We start from the raw sequence: 22,713 nt of genomic DNA on the forward strand, positions 1-22,713 counted from the left end.
GGAGCCGGGTGACCCGCCGCGTTGGGGGCGCGGGTGGAGGCTGGTGCATGTGGCTCCTCCGCTCGCTGCTGCTGCTGCGCTCGGCGGCCGGGCGCGCCATGTCGCAGGGACCCGCCCGCCGCCAGCGGCCGCCCAAGGACCCGCTGCGGCACCTGCGCACGCGGGAGAAGCGCGGCGCGGCGTGGGAGCCCGGGGGCCCGAACACCGTGTACCTGCAGGTGGTGGCGGCCGGCGGCCGGGACGTGGGCGCGGCGCTCTACGTGTTCTCGGAGTACAACCGGTCAGTGCGCCGCGCCCGGGGGCCCCCGCTGCTGGGGCGCGACCCTGGGCCCTGGGGGTGGGGTGGCGGGAGGTCCCCGGAGCCCCCGACTCGGGGATGCGCGCGTCCCCCTCCAGCCCGGGCGCCCCAGGCCCCACTTGCACACTTGGAGCGCACTCCGGCCCGGGCGCCCCGGGACCGGGGGGCCTCATGCTCGGCATGCGGGGTATCAGCTCAGCTGGCAGGTACGTGCTGGGGGAAGGGACCCGTCTTGGCACCCCCCCCCCCCCAGTCCCCTGCTCTCCTGTCCTAGGGAGGCTCCCCAAGCACCATCCCGATGCCCAGAAACGCAGCCCGGTAGCACAGACAGGGGCGTTTCAGGTGTTTTCTGTCGTGCACAATAAAGCATCTCCAAAGCGTGGCAGGAATCTTAACAGAGTCCCATCTTCTGAGATTCTTGCGTCATGTTTGTCCTGTTGCAGGTACCTCTTCAACTGCGGGGAGGGCGTCCAGAGACTCATGCAGGAGCACAAGTGAGTCAACCATTTTTTGGGGGCGGGTGGTGGGGGGGGAGGCAGAGATGCTCACGGGGGCTTGAGAGCCCAGGGTGAGGGACAAGATGTTTTTATAGCAGAAGAAAGGGCCACTAGGGGGTTGACCTGTGCTGTCCTGCTCAAATGTTTTGTCATTCTTAGGTTGAAGGTGGCTCGTTTGGATAACATATTCCTGACCCGAATGCACTGGTGTAACGTGGGGGGGTTGTGTGGTAAGTATATTCCTTCCAAGGTCAGACGCTGGAGGGAAGCCTCTGGGATTCCTGAGAACCTGCCTGGTTCTTTTTTTTTTTTGGTTTGTTTTTGGCGCATCTTCCAAGTCTAGAGGAGCTGGAATCCTCTTTTCTGCTTGCCCTGTCAGCCGCAGCTTGGAAAGCTGTGACTCAGGACAGATGTGAACATGGATGCTGCTTCTCCAAGCGTTGTCATCTACTCTGTTTATTGAGTTGCCGGACCGGAGATACGTGCCAGTAAACTGGAGGGTGTAGTGGGTGATGGTTACAGGATGTGCGTATACCACTGAGATTATTGGCAGCTACCCACCATCCAGCTCACCCCATTATTCATAACCCAACAACTAGGAAGGTTAAGATTGTGTCACTGCCAAATTCCCCAAGTTTTGTGACATGGTTAGGAAGGAGTGCAACACTGAGACCAAGGCAAGGCAGTGAGGTGCCTACACTGCAGAACTTTAAGCCATCCCTTCATTTGGTGTGATTTTTGCACTCCTCATGCCTCTCTGCCTCACCCCAGCCTCAGCCCTGACCATTCTGGAGGCATCTGAGGAATATGTGGTGTCCCTTACATCTGCAGGAGGAGTCCCTTCTGCCCGGGGTCTGGGATCACTGTACTGAAGCAGGAATGAGGACAAGTAGACTTGCGGCTGGTTAAGGAAGGAGTGCGCCTCCCAGTGGCAGCTACGGGGCCTGGTGATGAGACAGCTTGATGTTCTTTCTCCTTCCAGGAATGATTCTTACCTTGAAGGAAACGGGGCTCCCCAAGTGTGTGCTTTCTGGACCTCCACAACTGGTGAGTACTTCCCCAACCCCCACCCCACTGACTCAGCTTTTCCAGCTGACCCCTCCTTTTTTTTCGTGTCAGTGACCAGCATTTCCGTTTTCTGCAAATTTGTCTTTCGCCCTCCAGAGTTAACCAATGGTGGAGCCTTTCAAGTGAAAGAGACCTGAGTCCAAAGCCTTATTAATTGTACGACTTTGCACCAGTTTCTTTACCTCTTAGAGCCTCAGGTTGTTCATCTGGGAGATGGCTATAAATTCCTAAAGATGCTGAGGATTACATGAAGTGCACATATAAAACAGGCCAACTTATCCCACGTTGGGCACCAAGGAGGCGCACAGTGGATGTTAGCATTTATTCTTAGTAAATTTCAGCCATTTTCATACTTTCCAAACCAGCTTCTTAACACTATTGAGAAGTTGCATGCACGTTGTTAACACCACTGGCTGACAGTTTACTTCCCAGTTCTACAGATGAAAGGCGACCCAGTCGCCAAGTACTATTAATTCTGTCTCCGGGGCAGCCCCGGTGGCGCAGCGGTTTAGCGCCGCCTGCAGCCTGGGGTGTGATCCTGGAGACCTGGGATCGAGTCCCACGTCAGGCTTCCTGTATGGAGCCTGCTTCTCCCCCTGCCTGTGTCTCTGCCCCTCTCTCTCTGTCTCTATGAATAAATAAAATCTTAAAAAAAAAAATTTTTGTTTCCAAAGTAGTGCCTCAGATCCACCCATTTGTTTCCCCTTAAGGCATTTCTTATCTGTGTCTCCTGCCCTATGCTCCTATGACAGCTGCTTATCCCCCACACGGTGGCCAGAGGGGCCTCTTTAGGGCACATGTGTAGGTGCATCACACCCAGAACCCTTGGGGCTTCTCCACTGCAAAGGAGCACAAACACCATTTGTTGTGCCTGTGAGCCCTGGGGTCTTGGCCCTTGTCCATGCCTGGCATCTGTATCCAGTCTCCACACTGGAGCTCTGTGGGCCACTCTTAGCTCTACCCAGAATCCCTTCTCATCCCAAAGCCTGCCTTCTGAGCCTTCAGGGCTCCGCTGAAAGGATGTGCGCGCGGAAGCCCGCCTGACTCTCCAGACAGGGTGTACCCTGGCCCTGGTGTCTCTTGAGCTTCTTGCAGATGCTTAGCACAACTGCTGCTACCCGTTTGTTCGTGCTCATTTGTTTCAGTTTTGTCTCCATTGCATTTTAAGTTTCACGAGGGCGAGGACTCACACCCTGCTCACTGGTGAGCGCTTGGCACCCAGCATATAGTGGACACTCAGTAAACATTTGTGTAAAGGTGATTCAAAATACTAAAGTTCACGTCAATGCCTCTTTTTAAAAAAAAAAAATATTCATGAGAGACACAGAGAGGCAGAGACACAGGCAGAGAGAGAAGCAGGCTCCCTGTGGGGAGCCCGATGCGGGACTCAATCCCAGGACCCTGGGATCACGACCTGAGCCAAAGGCAGACACTCAACCACTGAGCCACCCAGGCGCCCAAGATTTTATTTTAGAGCAAGTGCACATGTGGGTGAGTGGGAGGAGGGGCAGAGGGAGAGAGAATCTCAAGCAGAATCCCCACTGAGCACATGGCCCAGCACTGGGCTCTATCTCACGACCCTGAGATCACAGCCTGAGCTGAAATCAAGTCAGACACTCAACCAACCGAGCCACCCAGGCGCCCCAGTGTTGATGCCTGTTGATAATTCTCACATACTGCTGTGTTCTGTGTTTGTACAACCATAGCTGCTGCTTTTCTTTTTCTTTTGTAGGAAAAATATCTAGAAGCTATCAAAATATTTTCTGGTCCATTGAAAGGAATAGACCTGGGTAAGTTCCTGACTCTGACTCCTAATCTACCATTTCTTCTTTATATCTGCCCCAGTCTCTGAAATGAGAATCCGTAAAAAGTAGACTACATTAAACCTTAAAACCGAATGCTTCATCAGTGAGATGCGTGTTTAAAATACTGCCTGTGGCCATTTCTGTGCCCCCACGTCTTGCCCCCACGTACAGGCTAGAGATGGTCTCAGATGGATTGCCTCCAGGTGCCTGTGGTAGGAAGAGGGGATGTGAGCAGAGGAATCTAGAAGCTTGTCACTGTTTACCCTGAGCCTTGGCTCTGGCTGTGCTGGGAGGCCCGCGGCCTCTTCCTGGGGCCTCCGTGCTGGAGTCCACATGCATCCCCAGTTTATCAGTGCTCCTCTCTAACAGAAACACTGATATTTTATTTCAAAATGAATGCCAGCTCTTACAGTCTAGCTGATAGATTCCCTGGCCTCACAATGCTGTGTGTTCACTTATGCCTCTGAAATTTGAGAATTGGTTTCTTTTTTAAAATTTTTTCAAAGAGTAGTGATCACAATCTGTTTTTTTGTTGTTGCTTGTTTAGTGTAGTAAATGCTAATGGCTGGTGAATATATATTGGTCTTCTTTCCTAAAAATTGTCATTTAACTCTGAGATTCTGGTTTTAGTGTTGATTCCCAGCAGAATTCCAAGGCAGGTCTTTTGCTCGCGGTTGGTGATCTGGAAAGCTCATCTCCCCACCCCCCACCCAGTGCTTTTGTCCAGTGCAGTTCATTGTCCTTGGTCTTTTTCCCACAGCCGTGAGGCCCCACTCTGCACCAGAATACAAGGATGAGACCATGACTGTCTTCCAGATCCCCATATACAGTGAGTATGCAAGCCTCGTTTCCTAGGAGGAGGGAGCAATGTCGGTCCCAGGCAAGGAAAATGGTGGGGTAAAGACAGAAACTGCTGGAATACCGGCTCTGTTTACCCAGTTTTGTGTTCTGAAGGAGGTTAGGAAATTTCACTGAGGAAGTAAGACACAGTCCCTGCCCTTAAGGAGCTTCTATTTTTTTTTTTTTTAAGATTTTATTTATTCATGAGAGACACACAGAGAGCGAGAGAGAGAGAGAGGCAGAGACACAGGCAGAGGGAGAGGCAGGCTCCATGCAGGGAGCCTGATGCGGGACTCTATCTCAGGACCCCGGGGATCACACCCAGGGCCGAAGGCAGGCACTAAACTGCTGAGCCACCCAGGGATCTCCTGGAGATCTTACACAGTTAACTCCTATGTGATGATCGAGGTCACGCTTTGGGATGTTACCTAATCAAGTAGTGTCAGACGACAGATTGCCCTCAGATGTGCACGTTTATTGCTTGGGGTTTATTTGCCACAGATATTTGGAGAGAGGATGCTGGAGAGGTTCACGTTAGTGAACTTTTTTTTTTTTTTGTATTTTATATAAATATGCTGATGGAAGTGTTAGCTGGCCAAGTGGTCTCAGGGCCAGATGATGTGGTTCTGACTTAGAGACAGTCTGTATGTTAGGCCCTGCCACATAAGAGTCCATGCGCTTGGCCAGTCCCACTACACACCAGGTGTGCCAATGGTGAGAACACAGGACACTAGGGACATTTCCTTGACAGCGTTGATGCCTGCCCAGGGCTTGAAGAGACACAGACGAGAGCCCCCAAGGAGGGGCAGAGAAGCCCAGCACCGGCCAGGAGATGAAGCTAGCATGGTGCCCATGTAGGGAAGCTGGAGGATGTGTGGCTTGAGCAGAAGCAGACGTGCTGGGGGGAGGGGGGCAGTGAGACGACCGGTCACATCACAGCTCGCCCTCCCTGGCTCACTCCTGGTCCGATGTCTCCTCTTCCCTGACCCCTGCTGACCCCCAGGCCTGATTCGTGTCCCTCACTCTTCCTCCCTTCCTGGCAGGTGCTAGGTTGCTTTAATAATGTGTGTGGCCGTCTGTCCCAGCACCCAGAGGGCCATAAGGAACGAGAGTGCATGCACAGGGCAGACAGGTTTCTGAGACACGGCAGCCGAGCCAGCCTTTTCCTGCCATGATGGGGTTTCATGGCCTAGAGACTTAACGGACTGTGAAGCTTGGCCCCCCGAATGGCACCTGTGGTGCTGGGTAACCTTAGGCCTAGGTTTACCTTTTGAGGGTGGTGCCGGTGCATCACCCAGCCTGCTGCCTGAGTGTGTGTTAGCCCACCAACACCATCGAGTTCCTGCTGTAGCCAGGGCTCTGAGCTGAGCAGAAACGGAAAGGGGATCCAGAGGTCCTGCGGCCCCAAGACCAGGGCAGGGACGTCACTAGCTGTCACAGTAGCAGGCAGGCTGCTTTAGTGGGCACTCTGCCGCGGGTTCGTGCGAACACCTGAGCTCTGGCCCAAAGTTCCCCTCCGGGCCTGGGGTCTGACTGTTTTCCACACTAACCAGGTGAGCTGAAGCGAGCAGAACGCCAGCCATCTCAGAGTCCAGAAAGACTCAGTCCAGGGCAGTCTTCGGATTCTGGATCCGCCGAAAACGAGCAGCACCTTCCAGACGGTAATGCTGTTTAAACAGAAACAGGGCGCTGTCAAGAGACTTGTGGTTTCTTAATCTACGGCCCTTCTGTTTTTTTAATCTACTGCTCCAGATTGGAATTGTTATCATGGGAAGCCTGTGTATGAAACGGGTCCTTCTTCCTCGGCATGCTGTAGGACTCAGCCCGTGGGCAGAGTGGGAAGGGTTGCCATGAAGGTGGCAGTTTGATCCCCAGCCCTGGTGGGGTTTCCCCGGAGGAGGCCAGGGTCTGGCAGATTGGTTCATTCCGAGGCTTTCACACTTTTTTTTTCCATTAACGCAAAGCAATTTTTCACAAATGCGGAAAACTGCTAAGCCGACCCATCAGATCCGTGAGTGGATCTTTCCTTCTACAAGGATGGCCTGCTGAGTGAGTTAAAATCCCAAGATGTGTTGGAGGACTTGGACCACTGAAGGGTCTGTTCTCCAGTGTTGAGCAGGGCTGATACGTCCCTCCTGCCGGGATCGTGTCTGTCTGAGGACCGAGAAGGACAGACCCCGGGCCTGTCCTTCCTGGGATGGCCTAGCTGAAGACCCACACCCGCATTTTCTCTGCAGGCCGTTCCGGCTTTGTGGCGTTTCACATAAGCTTGTTTATAAAGAATGTTACAGCTTATTTTTTCTGTCTCCTCCACATCTCAGTAAATTGTGTCATTTTTCTCAAACATCTCACTAGTCAGTTCTAAAGCTTTTCTGACTGGCGATTTGCATCTTCCATTTACTCTGACATCAGCGTGAGGAGGAAAAAGAACAGGTCCTGCTGGGGAAGGAGCACCAGTATTTCCTTCGACCTTTGTCCGTTTCATTTGGCATGAAGCCGATTTAGACCTCAGGGCATCATCAGTCTGTGAAGCCCGTGAAGCTTCACGTTTGCCTTGTTACAATCAGATTTGTTTTTGCTCAGGTATTGGCCAGAAGAAGAGCGGCCGGGACCCCACCTTGGTTGTAGCTTTTGTCTGTAAGGTAAGCAAGCACCTGTCGGGCAGGCGTGTGATGGTGACGTCGCTTAGCTCTCATCCAGGGATTCGAAGTGAGCGCCTCCTAAGTCCCTGGTGCTGAGAAGAAACACACCTGTTTCTCCTTGCATACTTTCAAATGTTCTTCAGGCAACAGAGCCAGTCTGCCTACATGCTGCCCTATGTTTGCTTACGATCGGCTGTCTTGCACTTGAGAAATAAAGGCAACCTCGTTAGCCTTCGCCTGAGCCAGCCTTCACCCAGACTCGTTCCACTATGCTTTAGTTTGTATCCTTTTACTGTAGCTGTTCAGCTGCCAGCACTGGACTAATTTTAACTCTGGCTAGCATTCCCGGAGGCCTGTGTCCACAAACCTGAAGTCGGTCCAGTTCTGTGAAAATTCTATTACCTTAGGGCATTTTAAAAAATTTGACTGATGGTCTAGTTTTAATAGGGCTCTGCACTAAAATTTTATTATCTGCAGCAAACGCTTTAACCTGCGGTAAGGCTCAACCTTGGCCTTCTGTGGGCAGTGATTTTTATTTTATTTTATTTATTTTTTTTTTTTGAGGAGTGATGTCGACTGTATGTCTACAGTTCTTACCCAAGTCCTCACACCAACCGGGGAAAATGCTCCCGGAGGGTCAGTCGGAATAGTTACTAGTCGCAAGATCATCATCATCAGTATCCCTCCTGTCAATTTATTTCAATAGTAGTTTTAGAAAAGTCAAGGACGGTTGTTGGTAGGTTCGTTACTTGTGTATTTCTCAGTTTTTAGGCAGCAAAATAATTTCTGAAGTAGGTTTCTGTGTATGTCTGTAATTGTGTCCAGTCCTTTTTACCTCCCTCAATAGAGGCGGTGGGGCGTGATGGGTTGTGCTGTGTGTGGGGTAAACCCTGGCTGTTCCGGGCCACTGTTCCCAAGGCTGCGGCAACGGCCTGGCCCTTCTGAGCGCTGCTCTCACTGGCTCAGTCTCTGGGCCCTTGATCCTCATAGAGCTAGTGTGCTGCTGCTCTGCTGAGGGCTTGGAAGGCAGTAAAGCTGAACTCGTCCCAGCTCTGGGAGGTCAGAGAAGCGAGGGCCTGAGATGCAGACTGCCCTTTGCTAGGAGAGGCCCTGCGTGCCAGCCTGGGGCCTCATGGGATGGCGTTCTTTGTCTCTTCTGTGCTCCACATGTTCCGCATCCTCAGGTGGGAACAGCTTCTCGTGGGTTGAGCTCAGCTCATCATCAAGGGAGGAGCTTTGCCCACCTTTGGTCTGCAAGTTCCTGTGAAACATTAGCGCATGTAGTTTCCCACCTTGGGTCTGTGGAGGGAATGCTGGGTCACAGCAGGGTGTGCTAGTGTCCGTCTCTGAAGAGGTCATCCAGGCTCATCATCTTTGCCTCATACGCACACACTTAAGCTGTAAGCCCTCCTGTAGGGTCACGTTTGCTGAGCCAGAAAATTCTAGAATCCTGGTAAGGCTTGATCCTACATAATCATTCTGTACTTAAAAGTGTATACGTGTTCCAGATCTCCTTCCAGATCTCCAGATCTCACATATGAAATCATATGTGAAAATAAAAAAAAAATCAGAAAGGGCCTAAAATATTAATACATCTTTGAGTATTGAATTACATTGTTGTTTGCCCTCCTAACATAATAAGAGCGTATTGGGGATTTCTCATTACAATTTTCTCCAGGGTAGAAGCAGCATCGTGTCACAGGTACGTGAAAAACTGTCCATGCTTTTGCAACCCCGTCACCGTCAGTGCACTATTGTGTTGCACGGGGATTTGCGTGATCGGTTCTTTGAGGCCACACACTTGTCCCGTTCTGTTAGCTCTTACACAGTGAGCACAAGTGCTTCTCAAGGAGACGCAAAGACTGTTAATCCATTTGGAAATGGAGCACGTTTTATTAAATCTGTAACAAGCTACTGTCGGGAAAGAATGCACGGTGTTTTAAATCGTTGAGCTTCTAGTCCTGAAGTGTTTCAGGATAATCAACTTCCTGGGAATGTAGTGTGGAATGTAGCCTACTTCAATCGCAGAGCAGTGACCGGCCTGCGTTTAGGTGAGCGGTGACAAAGCGACATTAGAGAGTAAAAGCACTTGGACGAAGGCTGATGACGGCCGAGCTGCCTCCTCCCTCCTCGCTGAGATGGCCTTTCCCTTCTCTTTGACACAGCTTCACGTGAAGAAGGGCAACTTCCTGGTGCTCAAAGCCAAGGAGCTGGGCCTGCCAGTGTGAGTGTTGGCAGGGTGTGCTGTCGGGGCCCTCGGGGAGTGGGGTGAAAGAGGGGGCCCCTGTGTCCCCGCCGCACCCTGCCTCACGGATGGCTGGCCTCTTCTTTCAGCGGGACAGCTGCCATTGCCCCCATCATTGCTGCTGTCAAGGACGGGAAGAGCATCACTTATGAGGGCAGGGAGGTGAGACACCCTGTTATTGTGATGTTTCAGCTGTGGTAGCCGGGGCCCGGAACAGAGTCGCTGTCTGGGTCAGGCCCTCCCGACCTCACCATTAGGGGAAATGGAACAGCCCTGAATTCCTTCACTTGGCCAAGGGATAAGATGGGGTCTCTGACCGGGACCTGTCCTGCTCACCCACGCTGGCTGTGGATCTGCAGGGGGTCTTGTTAGCGCCTGAGGGCCCTGCTCCTGGTGGGATGGATGCTTCCTCCTGCCAGGCTGGATTTAGGGTCTGCGGCCCCCGAGGAAGGCCACCATGTTGTTGACTGGGATGTTTCCTCCGGGGTCTAAGGATGCCCGGGCCAGTGGCTGCCAACCTGAGGGACCTTGGTTCCACGGCCTCTCTGGGGGTGCGGGCCCTCTGCAGGCCAGCTGGCGGCGTGGGGGTGGCCCTGACCTTGCTTCTGTGCTTGTTCAGGAGGGATCACATAAGGCTGGCCGTTGACCTGAAGCCGGTCAGCGTGTTTGCGGAGCTGGGCCTGGCCCCGCGAGGGAATCGTGACCGCCCTGATTTTGCAGATTTTGCCTGAAGAGATCTGTACTCCTCCAGATCCTGGTCTTGCTTTTATTGTGGTAGAATGTCCGGACGAAGAATTCATTCAGCCCGTGTGTGAGAACGCCACCCTCCGGAGGTAAGGGGGCCCCGGGGCGTCCAGGGGGTGCCTGTCTGACCTGTGGCCCTCCTGGCACGCCGGGCCGTGTCTGCAAACGCCCGCGCTCTGAATGGCCTGGGGGTGCCGGGGTCACGCTCCCACTGCAGGATTTACGGAGGCACCGGCACTTTGGGGCGGGGCTGGTGTGCGCGGCCTTGGCAGTGAGGTGAGGGAAGCTGGAAAACCCGAGAGCAAGCCGCGGTCGCCCTTCGCGGGGGTTCTGAGTCTTCTGAGTCTGGGTCAGCGCCCGCCGCACAGCTCACTCCTGCCGTGCAGGTACCAAGGCGATGCCGATGCCCCTGTGGCGCTGGTGGTGCACATGGCCCCCGAGCGTGTGCTGGCGGACCCCAGGTACCAGCAGTGGATGGAGAGGTAGGACCCCTTTGCTTCTGTCCCATTCCCTCTGGACGCGCTGCCTCCTGGCTCTCCCTGGGCTCCCCGCCCCGCCCAGTGTGGGGAGCAGCTACCTGTGCCACTGTGCAGAAAAGCCGCCACTAGGTGGCGCGGTGCGCAGGCCCATGTGGCTTGAGTGGGGCCCTGCGGGGTCCAGCTACTCCAGGCCAGGGTCTGGATGAGCGCCTGCGTCTGCCCCCGATGATCCCTGATCCCATCCTAAAGGAGAGCCTCGTCAGTGTGCAGTGACAGCCTCAGTTTACGGGACATCGGGCGTGTGACAGGCAGTGTGTTGACGACTCTGCATCTCCACCCATTTCCTCCCCTCTTCCCACTAGCCCCGTGAGGCAGAGGTCTGCTAACCTCAGGGACAGAAGAGGTCACCCTGCCTCTTCCTCGAGGCCCCAGTGGCAGAGCTTAGCAGCAGCTGGGAGGGAGGATCAGAGCTGAACTCTGAGCACATGGAACCTGGGGGCGGTTCCAGCCTCTGCTCCTTCCTCATGAGCCCCCAGGCTCCTGCTCTTCCACGCTCCTCACCCCCCCCTCCCTGGAGGGCCTGAGTCCTAACGTCCATGACCGTGCCTCCTCTTCTCCCGCCCTGTACTCCACTTTGTTCCCAGCCCCTGGCTGTGGGCTCCTGACATCTTGGTCTTCTGGGTTTTTCTGGGGCTCCTTCCAGCACAGCCAGAGGTGCTTGGGTTTGGAGGGGACACAACGCAGAGGCAGCAGAGCGGGACCCTGGGGCCCATCTCTCTGGACCTGCCACTTACTCCTCTGAACGCTTCCATCTACCTTCTTTGCTCCTGGGGTCATCGCTCCCCTTCGGTGGGAGGCCTCCCCGAGGGATGCTGCAAACGCGCTGTCTTGTCATAGGTTTGGGCCTGCCACCCAGCACCTGGTCCTGAATGAGAGCTGCTCCTCGGTCCACAATCTCCGCAGCCACAAGATCCAGACGCAGCTCGGCCTCATCCACTCTGACATCTTCCCCCCGCTTGCCACCCCCCACCGCCAGGTAGTGTCACCTGCAGCCCCCCAGCCCCTGGCCCAGGCCCTCCTCCACCCCGCTCCCCCACCCCCCCCCCGGCCTTGTCCTCCTCTCCACAGAGTGTGACTTGTGTCTTCTAGGAGGAACACACCACCTTCCGCGTGCCCACGGTCCGGGGCGAATGTCTCCTCAAGTATCAGCTCCGTCCACGGAGGGAGTGGCAGAGGTCTGTGTGCGACCCTGAGCTAGCAGAAGGGTCTAGATCGGGGGTTGCCAAGCTCCTCTCGTAAAGGGCCGGGTAGTAAATATTTCAGCCCCAGCGTGGAGTGTGTCCCGGATACTGAACTCTGTCCGCCCCTGCCCCAGACGGAGCCTCGACCACAGGTGAACAAACTGGTGTGACTGAGTTTCCGAGCAAAATCAGGTCCCCAGTTGAGGTGGGAAGAGGCCAGTGATTATTCCTTCCTAAATGTGTTTTCCCTCATGATAACAGTAATACATGTCCCTTGTTTTACAGAGAAAGTGTTTGATGGAAAAGATTAGCCACCCTTAATCCTGTCGTCCGAGATAAGAGATAACGATTGTTAGCGTTTTGTTTCTTAAGTTGGAGCACGTGGCCATGTGTGCTTGTGGCCTGTCTGTTCTAGAGTCATTACGTGGCCTTCAGTAAGGAGACTTTCGTGGGTACTCCGGAGAGGGATGTTTGCTCCTCTTAGATATTTCTAGGTTGTTGTTTTAATGAAGCATTAACTGTTTTGTGTGTCAGTGATTGAGTGGAACTCTGTCCCCTCTGGGTGATTCTTAGATGTGGGGTTACTGGGTCGGGTGTGACCTGTTCTAAGGCACCCAGTGAACGTGACACTGCCCCCAACCCCGTTGATTGTCCAGCCAGTAAGCTGAGAAGTGCTTCCTGCTCCACCACGTCTTTCAGGTTTTGAGTGAGTTGGAGCTTCCTGTCTACTGCTGTGTCTGTGTTAGTTGTTCCTGAATGATGAGGCTCTGCTGTTGAGTAGCTGGGTTTTCCAGGAGACCACATGGTCGTGTTACTGGGGCCCACGGAGGTGGGCTTGGGATTTCAGAGCCTGCTGTCAGCACGTGCAGGCGGTTTGTGAACTTTGATACATGAGCCTGGCCGGGTTCACCTTGACCTGGGCAGAGTCCAAGTCTTGAACCTCACAGGTGAGAATCTGGGCAGCTGGGCCTGGGGAGCTGTGTGAGCTTCCGGGTGAGTACGGTGTCCGGTCAGGGTGGAGAGCCACAGATCCGAGGCCTGCCTCTCCATGTGGCTGGGACCAGCCACGTCGTAGCATCGGGGCCTTGCTAGAAACGAGACACCAAATCAGGGCCCATGTGTCCACAGGGCTCTCGGGTGACAGGCTGTGTACGTGTTAGTGCGGGAGCTGCTGCTCTTTGGCTATGCTTGTCAGCTGGGACTGTGTGACCCTTCCCTCCCTTTCTCTCGCACCCAGGGGACATGAGGCAGGGTCTGGGGACATTTTTAGTTGTGATGGTCTGGCAAGGGTTGGGGGTGCCAGGGGCATCCAGCAAGTAGAGGTCGGGGGTGCTGCATGGGACTCTGCCCCAGATGTCAGAAGCGCCAAGATTGTCACATTGTGAGCCAAGATGTCCTGAGGGCTCCAAGACCCCTGCTTACCTGAGAAGGGTTCCACATGCAGGAGAACAGCAGTGCCCAGGGTCACTTAGACTTCGGTCTTGATCTGGAGAACCTTCTGCACATTGTATCCATAAATTGATTCTGGGTACCCAGATCCGTGTTTGCTTGAGGCCACGTGCCCGCCCACTTGGTCACCTGAGATGGCTTTTTTCCCTGCAGGGATGCTGTCATTGTCTGCAATCCCGATGAATTCATAGCTGAGGCCCTGGAGCTCCCCAATTTCCAAGAGAGTGTGCAGGAATACCGGAAGGCTATGCAGGACGGCCCAGCCCCAGCAGGTGAGCAGAAGACCACGGAGCGACCTTCCTCTCTTGGCTGCTACCCTCCTGCGGGTATTTTCAAAGCACTAAGTAAAACGTCCCCCTGGCACCATTGAACCAGGTCTAGTTACATAATCCGCTGCTCCTTTATTCTCCAGGAGCACCTGTGCCTGCCCGCCTGCCCTCTCCACCAAGACCAGTTCAATCTGAACGTTTGGCGATGGTGCCCAGCTGTTCTGTAGCAGGCGTGCACCATGTGCAGCGGGTCTGGGAGCCCCTGCAAGACTATAGAAAGAACTTTGCACCAAGGCTCAGTCAACTCGGGATCTAGTCCTGCCTTTGCAGATAGGGATCCACGGAAGACCTGGCCACGTCACTAGCCTTGCTGGGCTTTTCCTCTGCCCTATCAGGAGGAGTCGTTAGGAGCTTGGGGACCTCTGCTCCAGGAGCTGGTTTTCATAGCGTGCTTTTCAGCTCATGCTAGAAGCAGGGAGTGCTGGACTAACAGTGTGTTGGCATGAACGTAGCCAGGTGGTCTTTCACCCAGTTGCAGGTTCTCCCTGGAACTCTGCCTGGGTTGGTGCGGAGCCTCTTTCAAAGTAGCCTTCCTGTCTGTCTGGGGAAGACTGACTTCCCTAACTCACCTTTGGGGGTGTGACACTGGATCATCAGGTCTCTCTGGCCCCAAGTCCTGGCTCTGCCTCTTCCTCTCTGGAGGGCTGGCCCTCGGAGCCCGTTTGCACCCTATAAAGCAGGGGGCTTCCTATTCAGCAGGGCAGTATGGCACCCACAGGAAGTACAGGTCTGGTGGTGACAGCTGGACGCCAGGTGGATGCCAGTCCCTTGACGTAAATGATTCATATAACGTGGAGAAGTGCCCTGTGGTTTTTTTTGTGGGTTTTTTTGAGATTTTATTTATTCGTGAGAGACACAGAGAGGCAGAGACACAGGCAGAGGGAGAAGCAGGTTCCCTGCAGGGAGCCCGATGCAGGACCAAATCCCGGGACTCCAGGATCACACACTGAGCCAGAGGCAGACACTCAACCACTGAGCCACCCAGGTGCCTGAGAAGTGCCCTGTGGTATGTAAGAGCCTTAGAGCAGCTCTCTGGATGGACAGGCTATGGGGTTTACTTGCCCTCTCTCCCAGACAGCCATTTACCCACAAACAGCCTGTGGCTCTGCCTCAGAGGAAGAGGTCCTCATGTAAGGACACCTGCGGGGGCATCTCCAACCTCTCCTGGGAAGCCGGATGCTGGCTCACTTTTGATCCAAAGAAATGGACTCTTTTCCACAGAGAAAAGAAGCCAGTATCCAGAAATCATCTTCCTCGGAACAGGCTCTGCCATCCCGATGAAGATTCGAAACGTCAGCGCCACGCTTGTCAACATAAGGTACTGCTGTTCCCCAAGGGGGCCTCGGTCCACCGGGGAGCCTGCGGGTCCTGCCCCCCACCCCCAGCCCAGGCTAACGTGAAGATGGGCCAGTGTGACTCTGCCTGAGTTTGTCACCTTGGCCAGAGCATCTGGAAGAGGAGTCGTGGGTGTTCACGCCCCTAAGAGGCTCCAAGAATGGCCAGACTCCATCCCCTGTTCTCCTGCCGAGGGAAACAGCGGCTCTGCTGTAGGTTGCACCTCACTGAGAAACCACCTCACTGCGTTTTCCCAGTAGTCCTACGAAGCAGTGACTGCCTGTTTCCTTGATCGGTGAACTAACTAACCTTCCCAGAGGTTGCTCGTTCTCACAGCTGGTTGGGGGCAGATCTGGAATGTGAGTTAGTGTCTACACTGCTGTGCCACACCCTGTCCTCGCTGGTCACTGCCGGTGTGGGGACAGCTGCTGGGTGCATGCGTTTGTCTCATGTTCAGGCCCTGGACTGGGGGCTTTTTGGTGGACTCTGGGGTTTGCGTGGTGTCCTTGCCAGCAAAGAAGAGAACCCAGGGCACCGTGTAGCATTCACGTCTGCAGACGCCTACGTGAGGGAAGACAGACCAGGACGTAGCAGGCTGGCTTTCAATCTGCTGTGTCAGCTCAGATGCTGGGGGTGGATGAGGACAGCACTTACAGTGCACTGTGCTAGCAGAACTACGCCGTCTGGGACACACTTCTCCTGCCACCAAGGAGATGCAGGAAAGCACCTCGGCAGGCCTGTCCTGGGGGGCCGCGGGGCCCAGTAGAAGGGGCTTCTTCCGGAACCCTGGGTGGCAGAGGCTTCCGCAACACAGTCCGTCTGCAGGAGGCCCTGTGTCCGGACTCAGGTGTCTCCCTGGAGCGCGGGCACACTGCTCCCAGTCTGGTGGCTCCTCCAGAGGGGGACAAAGGCCGGCAGGAGACTCGCCTCTCCTGTGGCGCCGAGGCTCTGTGATGGGCCATGGGGATTGAAGCAAGCTGAGCCCGACTCACTGGCAGCAGCAGGCCTCCCCGGGGCACTCCCCTGCAGGGGTACCCGCAGCCTGTCCTGCACTAGCCCGTGGGGTGGAGAGCAGGCCAAGAGGCTCAAACTCCTTGACTAGGGCAGCAGGTGCATGGCAGCCAGACCTCCCACGTCCACACACGGTGCCCGCAGCTGGTATCATCTATGGGGGGTGTCGCCACGTTCATTTTAAATAATCAGAGATGCAACCTCAGGGGTAAAGGGTTTCATCCTCCCGTTCCCCAACTGTCTCTGTGCCAGCCTTTGTGCAGCGCTGGGTACTCCATATAGGTTCAGGGTCTCAGGGTTCCGGGGCTGATCGGTTCCTTTATGTGATGAGCTCAGACGCCTGAAACCGCCTTTGTGTGTAGAGACGCTTCTGAGTGAGCACGAGAGGTTCTGGAAGGTATAGGAAGTACGCGACTGCTGCCTCCTCTTCTCCCTGAAGCCTCTCCCAGCAGCCTGACTGTCGCTCTTGCCTGCAGCCCCGACAGGTCCCTGCTCCTGGACTGTGGCGAAGGCACGTTCGGGCAGCTTTGCCGTCACTACGGGGACGAGGTGGACAGGGTCCTGGGCACCCTGGCTGCCGTGTTCGTGTCCCACCTGCACGCGGATCACCACACGGTGAGTGGTGGGGGACGACCCCATGGAGGGCAGGTGCTGTCTGGGTCCGTGCGCGCCCCCAGCTGGCCTTCAGTGCTGCGCCCAGACGCACCAGGGCCCCAGCTGTTTCACCGCTGCAGTCGCTCTGCTGGGGGAGCCACCTTGTCCCTCCGTTCGCGTCCCCCATCCCACAGCAGCGGGGCTTTGGCCTTCACGGGGCTGGCCCCGAGGGGACCTCAGCTGGGTCCCTAGTCACACTGCCCATGGCCACCCTGTGGGATGGTGGCCGACAGGGAGGGAGGAGCCACTGCACAACAAGGACTCCAGGAGGGGGACGCGGGGCAGAGAGCCAACTTTGGCCACGGCTGACGTGTGTCCCCTTCCTCGCCCCCAGGGCTTGCTGAATATCCTACTGCAGAGAGAACGAGCTCTGGTGAGTGTGGCACTTGATTTTGTTGCCATTTGAGTTGGTTGGCTGGCATGTCAGCAGCCACACCTCCTGCCACTCGGAACTGCTCCCGTCGAGACGCCTGTCGCTGACTTGGCGCTTGGGTGTCCTTGTCTCAGGCATCTCTAGGGAAGCCGTGTCACCCTCTGCTGGTGGTCGCCCCAACCCAGCTCAAGGCCTGGCTCCAACAGTACCACAACCACTGCCAGCAGCTGCTGCACCATGTCAGGTGAGTGTCGGCACCTGGGCCCCCGGGCTGGGTGTCCACAGCGGGCGGGCCATGAAACCCCGACACCGGGGCAGGCAGCCTTCCCCGGGACTGGACCCCAGATGGCGTGGGGGGTGGGGGTGGGAGGAACGCTTCGACTCTGGGGCCGAATCCAGCAGCTGGTACCCGTGTCCATGTGAGGACCTGACACATCTCTGCTCAGCCCTCCTTCTGGTTCTGTTCTAGTTTCTAGATTCCCGCCAGCTCTTCTCCATGGAACCACTCCAGGGCCGAGCACCCGACCAATGGCTGGCAGAGGCCCGCCCCTCCTGCCCCAGAGAGGGGTCTCTCTGTGGGGGGTCTGCCCTGGCCTGCAGGGCGGGCCTCCCCTTCCCCCACCACGGGCAGCACTTCTCCGCCATGTCCCTTGCTGTGGTCTTGGGTGTTGATATTCAGCTCTTTTATTAAATTGACTATTGTTTCCTCTTAGTGACTCATTCCCGTCTCTTTATGACAATGAGTTTGGGGTTTGTTCTTCAGCCAGACGCTTGAACTTTGAATTATATTAAAAATATTTTGTTTCACGTTTGCCCTGGAACCACTTTGTGTCCTCACAGCCTGATTCCTGCCAAGTGCCTTCAGAAAGGAGCGGAGGTCTCCAGTCCCGCGGTTGAAAGGCTGATTGCGTCGCTGTTGGGAGCCTGCGACTTGGAAGAGGTAAGGGGGCCCCCCGCAGGCGGGGAGAGTGAGGGGGCCATGGCTGCAGGCCGCTCACCTGCTCCTTCAGTTTCAGACCTGCCTGGTGCGCCACTGCAAGCATGCTTTCGGCTGTGCGCTGGTCCACACGTCCGGCTGGAAAGTGGTCTATTCCGGGGACACCATGCCCTGCGAGGCTCTGGTCCAGATCGGTGAGTTTAGGTGGCAGTGGCAGGGTTGTGGTCCTAGCGGGCGCACAGGGCAAGACACAGCCGAGGACCCAGGGCCAAGCATGTCTCAGGCCGGGGACTCTGCTCCAGTGTCCCTGCCCCTTACTCTCTAGGGAAGAACGCCACCCTCCTGATACATGAGGCCACGCTGGAAGATGGCCTGGAGGAGGAGGCCGTGGAAAAGACACACAGGTAGGGGAGACCCTCGGGCCACCCACCGCCTTCCCCCAGGTGACACTCAGAGCAGCCTGGCATCAGCCCCGTAGGGACAGACTGCTCTGCAGTGACCGTGACGCAAGGCCGGCCTGCTCCCCGCCCTGGGGGTTCCTGCCTTCATTTCTGCAGCCACCCAGGCGAGGTGCTGGCTGGGGCAGGTGTCTGAGGGTGTTGCAGATACACTGGCACACACGGTCCCATGTCAGGGAGCTGCCGGGGAGGGGGCTCAGGGACAGGCAGGGCAGGCAGCTCACTGACAACCCGGCTCTTGGCCCTTGGAGTCTGTGTCAGGGGGAGCCCTGCTGACCCCCCCGGGGGGGTTCATGCGGGAATCTGGGGGCTGGGGTTGCCCCATGCTTAGGCGTCAGCCTTACGCGGCCTTCTGCTGGCAGCACCACCTCCCAGGCGATTGGTGTGGGGGTGCGCATGAATGCGGGGTTCACCATGCTGAACCACTTCAGCCAGCGCTATGCCAAGGTGCCTCTCTTCAGCCCCGACTTCAACGAGAAAGTGGGGATTGCCTTTGACCACATGAAGGTCTGTGCCCCTTGGGTTGGTGGGGCTGGAGACTGCTCCCAACACGGGGTGCTGGGTGCTCGGGAGGTGTCTGTCCATCCCCCACCACGGCCAGCTGGTCCCACCACGGCCAGCCCATGTGTGTCCCCCCCCCCACCATGGCCAGCCCGTATCCCCCCCCCAACCACAGCCTACCCTCCCCCGCCCAACCACCACCACTGCCAGCCTGTCCCCCATCACACCACCTGTCCCTAGGACAGACTGGAGTGTTGCAGCTGCTGGGAGTGACGGGGTGCAGGGAGGGGGGAATTCTCCCTGCGGTTCCCACAGCCACATGACCAGCACCTCAGCACTTGGTTGGGGGGAGGTGGGTGCTCCCCTCTCTGGCCAGGGAAGTCAGCCAGCCTCGCCCCCTGGCCTCCCTGAATGAGGGCAGGAGCCAGGGTTTGCCTCTGAGGAGCTGGGAGTCCAGAGTCCTGACTGCCTCTCCTTTCCGGAGGCCCGTTCACAGTGTTGCCCCCTCGGCCAGGAGTGGGGCATCTGCACCCCTTCTGGAGAGGGCTCCCCCACTCCCCCACCCCCCATCCTGTTTTTCCCCCACGGCCAGTGGACACGGAGGTGGGTGACAGAGCTTCCTTGGCCTGGCTCCTGCCGCGCCCCCCCCCCCCCCCCCCCCCCCGCCCCTGACGCAGGTCCTGTTCCCCGCTGCCCTCCAGGTCTGTTTTGCGGACTTCCCGACGGTGCCCAGGCTGAGCGCCCCGCTGAAAGCCCTGTTTGCCGGCGACATCGAGGAGATGGAGGAGCGCAGGGAGAAACGGGAGGTGCGGCAGGCGCGGGCGGCGCTGCTCTCAGGGGAGCAGGCGCGCGGCCCTGATGACAGGACGCCCCCGCAGAAGCGGGCCCTCGTGGAGCAGCCTCGGAGTCCGCAGAGCAAGAAGGTCAGGGCGCAGTGAAGGCCTGGGAGGGACCCTGGGCTCGGAAGGCGGCGTCCTCGGCTCGGCTCACGGGGAGGCACCAGGGCGAAGGAGGGCGTGAACGCGGGCCTGGGCTGGGCCCCTCCGCAGGGACAGACCTGCTGGATGGGTCGTACCGCCGCCACCTGGCACGGCTTTGGACCCGAGGCTGCTGGACGGAAGAACAGGGACAACTGGGAGTTGGTACTGACCATTTTTAAGGAAGCTGCACGGAAAACGCAGCATGGCCTGCCTGTTCCAGTCACGTGCTCCCTCTGCACACCCGCGCCAAGCTGGGTCACGGGACGCTGGGTCGTGGACACAATGTCAGAGTATTCAGGACTCCGGGAATAGCGTTGCCAGAGGCAGGCCTCAAGATGCTGCCTGGAACCCGAGTGTTGTGCTTTGCCCCGGTGCCACCTGTGAGTAGGAGCCTCCTGCCCTGCGGCACAGTGCTCCCTGGCACCCACGGTGACCTGGAAGCCGGCTCTGCTGGTGGTGGTGAGGGCCTTCAGAGCCTGTCCCCGGAGAAAAGGGGGGAGACCAGGGATGGGTCTCTGCCCCCCAGTGAGATCTGGCCCCCCTACTGCCCTCAGTGTGTTGACAAATCAGTCGTGGATTGGGCCCTCTCGCCCTCCCTTGGGGATCTAACAATGGAGAGAATTCCCGGTGGATCCGTATTTGTTGGTAAGAACAGAGCTTTAAAAGCTCAGGTGACTTAGAAGAGATGGTTCGAGGACTCAGCCTAGCCCAGCCGTGACCGCAGGTGTCCTCCCGAGGAGTGTCCCCCACAAGCTTATTGTCGAAACAAGAAGATAGGCCACGCTCAGGGATAATAAATCTATTTTAATAACATTACTTTTGACAACTATTTGTACATGTATTTAAAGGTATCTTTCGACCCCTGGGCTCCGTTACAAATTGGGTACTGACCCGTCCTTGCCAGGAAGTGAGCAAAGCTGTTAACACCAAAAGTTGGCAAATCCCACCATCAGGGCAGGGTTATTTTACACTGTGTTGGGAAAAAATAACTAAGCATTTAGATTTCTCATTGTACACCTATACATTGGTTTAGTTTGAGTGGCTCAAATTAAACAAATATAGATTTCATATGTACAAATATTATATCATGTATAGGTATATCGCATCTATTTTAAAAGGATAAAATTGGAAAGTCTGACTTGGCATGCATGACCCGAACCTGTGTCTCGCTCCCTTCATCCCCAAGTGTGACTGGGCTCCCCAAGGACAGACGGGACACCCCAAGGGCGGAGAGGGGGTGATGAGCCACTGCTGAGCGAAGCCCGCCGCGCTGCAGGGCCGGTGGCACCCGCCTCGGGTCTCCACAGGCCGCCTTCCCATCCTCCAGGTAACAGGTTTATTGCTAGTCCCTGTGGCCGCCCCAGCCCAGCGATGAGCCCGTGGAGACTGCGGAATTACCGTCGGTGGAGGTTGCTGGGGGTGGGGGGGGTGCGATCTTTGGGCCCCCAACACCCTCGGGACTGTCTTTTAAATTCAGAAGTAGAAAAAGGAGGTGGTGATGACAGGAGCGCTCGGTCACACGGTCAGGGAAAACTCAAACCATCAGAAAGTGGAACAAATTTTGTTTTAAGCCATTGACTTTAGAGCCCACGCATTAAGGGCAGCCTTGAAGATTTACACGGGGTGCCACCCACTCCCACCCCGACTTGTGCAGCGGGCAAAGGTCAGGGCCCGAACTCTGCGCTGCAGGTGGGACGAGCGATCGGCCTCCCTCACCCTCCCACGCACCCCCAGCCTACACCCGCAGAGGACCTTGCTGACACGAAGCCCTGGGGCGGACGGGTGCCGCGCCGCACGGAGGCTGAAAGTAGATCAAAATAGGCACAAAGTCAAAAGGCAAAGATCAAACAAAAGGCCAAAATCACCACCCCAAGGGAACAACAAGGTCGGCCCCAACACGGACCACGCAGGCCGGAGGTGACAGCGATCCGCACGGCGTGCAGGGCTCCAGCCGGCGCGCGGCCAGCCCAGGGGGCAGGGGTGGGGCCCAGTATGTACACGCGGGGCGGGGTGGCGCGGGTCAGAGGGCGGTGCTCTCAGACTCCTCCTCCGAGTCCCTCTTGTCTGTCACCGAGTGTCGCCGCGCGTGCTCCAGGGGGCTCAGGCGGAGCGGCGGCCCCAGCTCTACGTGGATGGAGGGGATGTCAAAGTGGACGAGATCTGCGGGGCGGCAGAGAGAGGCGACTGAGGGCGGCTGGCGGGAGGTGGTGGCCGCGCAGTCACCGGGGTCGCCGGCCAACGCGGACATCCTGTCGCAGGGTCAGGTGGGGGTTCGGCTGCCCCGAGCACCCCAATCCCATCCCACCAGGGAAGTTGGAGGAGGAGCGCTGGGACAGCTCCAGCCGCGGCCTCTGTACACCCTCCAGCTCTATGCCCAGGCTGCTTTCTGGGCGGGCCTCAGGGACCCCTGTCCGGAGTTTCAGGGCTGCATTTAGTTCCCTAGTGTATACGGGGACAGGGCAGGAGGCCCTGGGAAGGCACCCCAAGCCCGTGAACAACCGGGGAGTCGAGCTGGTGCCTGCATCCTAAGACCCCAGACAGACCTTTCTTGTGGCTGCTGGAGGCAGGCAGGCAGTGGGCCTCTGCTGGGAGGGTGTTGGTGGGGGGGACCCACCTCTCGGCACCAGGGCAGCTGCTCACCTCTGGGTGCATCCTTACTGTGGCCACTAAAAGGTCATTGTTTCTGGGAGATGCTCAGCAGACTGTGCTCAGCATCTGAAACTGGGACCTCTGCGTGACAGCAAAGGCTGGGCCACTGCACAGGGTTGGCAGCTCCGGACGGGCAAGGCCACGCTGGAGGCGCAAGTGGTGGTGGGAGCTGAGCTCC

General features: G+C 56.8%; 2 protein-coding genes across 8 annotated transcripts in view; one reads left to right on the forward strand and one right to left on the reverse strand.

Moving 5' to 3' along the window:
- The first annotated feature begins 19 nt into the window (after positions 1 to 19).
- On the forward strand, positions 20 to 20,702 carry ELAC2 (elaC ribonuclease Z 2). 2 transcript variants are annotated; one of them, XM_077892589.1, is made up of 24 exons: positions 20 to 280; positions 742 to 792; positions 955 to 1,025; positions 1,778 to 1,842; positions 3,596 to 3,653; positions 4,429 to 4,497; positions 6,062 to 6,169; positions 7,092 to 7,150; positions 9,316 to 9,374; positions 9,485 to 9,557; positions 10,116 to 10,228; positions 10,526 to 10,621; positions 11,516 to 11,654; positions 11,768 to 11,853; positions 13,462 to 13,580; positions 14,859 to 14,955; positions 16,460 to 16,598; positions 16,972 to 17,010; positions 17,145 to 17,254; positions 17,851 to 17,950; positions 18,027 to 18,141; positions 18,273 to 18,351; positions 18,768 to 18,912; positions 19,608 to 20,702. In XM_077892589.1, the coding sequence occupies exons 1-24, from the start codon at positions 48 to 50 to the stop codon at positions 19,842 to 19,844; spliced, it is 2,460 nt and encodes an 819-aa protein (XP_077748715.1). In that variant the 5' UTR covers positions 20 to 47; the 3' UTR covers positions 19,845 to 20,702. The 2 variants fall into 2 exon arrangements, with proteins under 2 accessions (XP_077748715.1, XP_077748714.1); XM_077892588.1 differs by having other exon boundaries at positions 21 to 280; positions 18,021 to 18,141.
- ARHGAP44 (Rho GTPase activating protein 44) overlaps positions 20,671 to 22,713 on the reverse strand; it is a 168,627-nt gene continuing 166,584 nt past the window's right edge. For 5 of the 6 annotated variants that reach the window (XM_077892591.1, XM_077892590.1, XM_077892594.1 and 2 more), the window contains one exon: positions 20,671 to 22,046. In XM_077892591.1, the coding sequence (XP_077748717.1) occupies positions 21,907 to 22,046 (140 nt within the window). In that variant the 3' untranslated portion in view covers positions 20,671 to 21,906. The remainder of the gene's footprint in view (positions 22,047 to 22,713) is intronic. The other variant, XM_077892592.1, reaches the window with a different exon arrangement.

The sequence above is a fragment of the Canis aureus genome, chromosome 3 (assembly GCF_053574225.1).
Source record: "Canis aureus isolate CA01 chromosome 3, VMU_Caureus_v.1.0, whole genome shotgun sequence".
NCBI lineage: Eukaryota > Metazoa > Chordata > Mammalia > Carnivora > Canidae > Canis > Canis aureus.